General features: G+C 46.2%; 1 protein-coding gene across 1 annotated transcript in view; it reads right to left on the minus strand.

Moving 5' to 3' along the window:
• LOC106810688 (transmembrane protein 209-like) overlaps positions 1 to 3847 on the minus strand; it is a gene marked incomplete at its 3' end in the record, with an annotated part of 27644 nt that overhangs the window by 18703 nt on the left and 5094 nt on the right. The window contains 3 exon segments of the mRNA XM_014814121.1: positions 841 to 930; positions 1919 to 2018; positions 2561 to 2816. Of these exon segments, the coding sequence (XP_014669607.1) occupies positions 841 to 930; positions 1919 to 2018; positions 2561 to 2816 (446 nt within the window).

Below are 3847 nucleotides of genomic sequence, written 5' to 3' on the forward strand. Positions count from 1 at the left end.
ACGCTGCCGGGCAGCGTGCAGAATCACTAGTGTGTCCTAGGCTTAAGCTAGCTGTGCTTGTCACAGGCCGACACGATAACACAAAAAAATGCTATACAAATTTATCCAATTGCTATGCAAAATTTATTTTGTATAGCACATTTGCTATGCAAATTTTTGGCTGGAAATTGTTCCCTGGTAATTAATAATATAGATATATGTATATTTATAATATCAGTTCTATTATTAATCTCTCCTGATAATATGATCAGCCGTGTCCTGCGTCTTTTTGACGGTCTACTTTAGTAGCAGACAGTGAATTTTTTCTGTCGCTGACTGAAGATGGCCACGTACTTATTTCAACGAATTAATTCAGGAAATTATTATTGGTTTTTATTTATACCTCTTTCAGTGTTCCTTAGTTCACGAGACCTGGGCGAATGCACCCAAAACTTCACTAATTATGTAAAAGAAACGTGTTCGGACTTCCTCACTTTGCTAGGACACAAATGTTCTGGTCATTTGAGACTCTTGCTTTCTCCATCCTAGCTAATACTCTGCTCACTGCCTGATCGTATGTACTTCCCACTTACAAACTACTCCCATTGATCTCTGATGTACTGACTAGAAACACTGCATGTAATATGTATTTTAAAACTAGAACATAAATCTGTCACTTTATTAGTGTAACCACCGACAATTGTCAGCATAGCGCAGAAAAGGTATGATCAGTCATTTGAGGGCAAAATTGTAACTTCAGTAGACATGACTGATTGAAATTCATCAGTTTCCCCCTAGCTGGCTGATGAGCGGTCGCCATGGCAACACGCCTGCATAATTTTAGCCACTTGTGTTCCTTACTGATTTGCTGAATTTGGTCCTTGGTCGTTTCCTCATGAAGAAAGCAGTTTAGGGTGTTCACATCAGTAAAGGCACCATCCGATGTCAATACTGAAAAAAGCATATTACACCACAGTCAGCACGTTTTCAGTCACCCAGCACACAAATCTTGCTTCTCGCATCGAAGAAAACTACCAGCAATACATGATCTTGCTACCATCAACATACACGCTCAATTACCATTTACCAAACCATCACCCACAATTACCCATATTCTCATAATTAGAAGAGATCCATATTGCACTTTAATGTTCAACTACGAAAATACACAAATTTGCATTGCATGCAATGTGAGCAAATGCACCATTCCCATCTAGGCACACTCGACTTTAAACTCCCATACACTGTATGAAGATTGCAAATGCACATAACCAGTTGGGTGATATAAACCTGGCACGGCGATAGCATACTGCTGAATGAAAAGCCATAGCAGGTGTGTAACAGAGCATCATTTATGGATCCTGCATGCCTCAACTACAGCGCGGCAGGGGTGAATAATGACAAATTATAAATTTATCATTGTTCACCTCTGATCAGGATCACGAGTAACCGTGACAGGCAACAGGTGTACCACATAACATCCGACAAACCACGGCTACGTCAAATAACGATTCATTATTCGCTCGAAATTAAAGACTCGAGAACATGATAGGAAATTACAGATAAATGCTTGTACATAGTGTTTCCAAATCACTTTCCCCCCACGCTAACCCTAACGTAACCCCATACGCAACCGATAACAGTAACTCTCGGTTTAAAGATCACTCGGTGCGGTGGCCCGCACGTCAATGTTACGCGGCACATAAGCAAGCTATGGTGCAGGGAAAAAAATATAATTTATTTTTCGGGGGCTAATTTTCAAGCTCGCGTGCATGAAAATAGCACTCTAAAATTTCGTTTGCATAGAACTCTATGCAAATTTACGGGGGCTCTTTTTGGCATTTCCGGGGCTCTTTTTGGCATTTCGGGGGCTAAATCGCCCCGAGCCCCGTGTATTTTGTTCACTGCTATGGTGCACGTGAGCATAGCACGCACTCACCCGCTGGTGAGTGGCTGGGAGAACCATGGTAGTGCACTCTGAAGCTGTCCGGACTCTCTGCGAAGATCGGCGACACCGTCGAATTCGAGCCTCGCTGCATCTGTATTAAGCATGAGGAACTGTGAGTACCAGATCGGCGCAGCAGTGGCTGACCCATGCAGTAATCACGTGGATTCTAAAAAGTGCTCCCGTGGTCGGTAGTTACGATGCTACGCGTTCTATTGTGTGGGCCTCTAGCAGTGACAGGAGTTGCCTACACCACCACCCCCACCCCAACCTCCTCCTTCTCCTCCCCCTCCTCCTCTACTCTGTCAGCATCTGCTATGCCACAGACTCCCCCCCCCCTCTCTCTCTGCACCCACACTCCCTCCTCTCTCTCTCTCTCTCTCTCTCTCTCTCCGCCCACACTCACTCCCCCCCCCCCCTCTCTCTCTGCACCCACACTCCCTTCTCTCTCTCTCTCTCTCTCTCTCTCTCTGCGCCCACACTCACTCCCCCCCCCCCCTCTCTCTCTGCACCCACACTCCTACCTCTCTCTCTCTCTCTGTGTGCACTGTGCACCCACACTCCCCTCTCTCTCTCTGCATACACACTCCCCCCTCCACCCCCTGTTGTGCTACGCGCCGTGTCGGTGTTTCATACCCGCGAGAAGCTCCTGGTCCTCAGCACGCCGGGGCTGGCCGCGTTGCCGCTGCCCGGACTGCGTCGCACGAACGAGCTACTCACTGGTGTCGACCCCGGGCTGTACGGTGATGCCTCCGAGGGGCTGTAGCGCTCGTACGCTCCGCTAGGCGAGTAGGGGCTCCCGGACGGCGTGTACGGGCTGTCGCCGGGGCTGTAGGGGGCGCCACCAACCGGGCTGTGTCGCTGGAATGTCCCAGATCTTCCAGGGCTAACTCTGCCAGGCAGTGGTGGGGATTTCAGATATTTGACAAAATGACAAAATTATATATGCTGAATCCGAATAGATAATGCTGCACAGCATTATTATCGAATATCAAGCAATTACTCGTGGATTAATTACCCATTGGAACATCTTTTCTAGAATTACACGTCATTCCGCCGAATAAACTATCAAACTAGATGTCTAGTTAAGTCAAAAATGTATATAAATGCCACACAAGGGAAACACAAAATTTGTCATTCATAGGCAGCTGTCAATTCTAAGGTGGTGGCTTCACAGTTTAATAGCACCTGAAGTGAAATGCCAAAAATGTACTTTATGGAAGGTGTCCACTCCTTAGAGGTGGTTTCACAATATAACTGCCACTCAAGGGAAATGCCATAACTATCCTTGATAGACAGGTGCCTGTTCTATAGCAGTCATTTCACCATAATATCACTGCTTCTCATATATCAGGGGAAATGCTAAAATTGTCCTTTAAAGACAGATGACCATTCCATCACGGTAGTTTCAGCGAATAACGCCCAGTCACAGGAAAACGTCAAATTGTCCTTACTAGATAGATATCCATACTATAGATGTTGTTTTAATTTTAATAACAGTCACTGAGTCACTGAAGAGAAATTGCGCTATCTGCGTCCTTCAAAGACATGGTTTTACAGCGATGACTGCTAACAAGGCTGGGAGCACGCACACCAGTGAAAAAAATTACACGAGAGCGGCGGGCGAAATCGCCCCAGAAATTCCTAAAAGAGCTCCCGAAAATGTGATTACGGGGGCGACAGTTAAAAAGAAAACGGTTCGAAATCGCCCCCGTAATCGCACGCCTTGAAGTCAATGCATTGCCACTGGTTACACTAGCCAGCCACAGCTGCAAGCTGCTGCAAACCTACAATGCCTGAGCTAGTGTCTCGGCTCCAGCGCAGTTGCAATATAGTGAATTCCAATTCTAGGAAAGTTTTGCTGTCGCTCTTTCATACCAGCGGTGCCATGAACATGCCCCACGCGACTGAAACAATCAGTGC

Source organism: Priapulus caudatus, unplaced genomic scaffold (assembly GCF_000485595.1).
Source record: "Priapulus caudatus unplaced genomic scaffold, Priapulus_caudatus-5.0.1 Scaffold464, whole genome shotgun sequence".
NCBI lineage: Eukaryota > Metazoa > Priapulida > Priapulimorpha > Priapulimorphida > Priapulidae > Priapulus > Priapulus caudatus.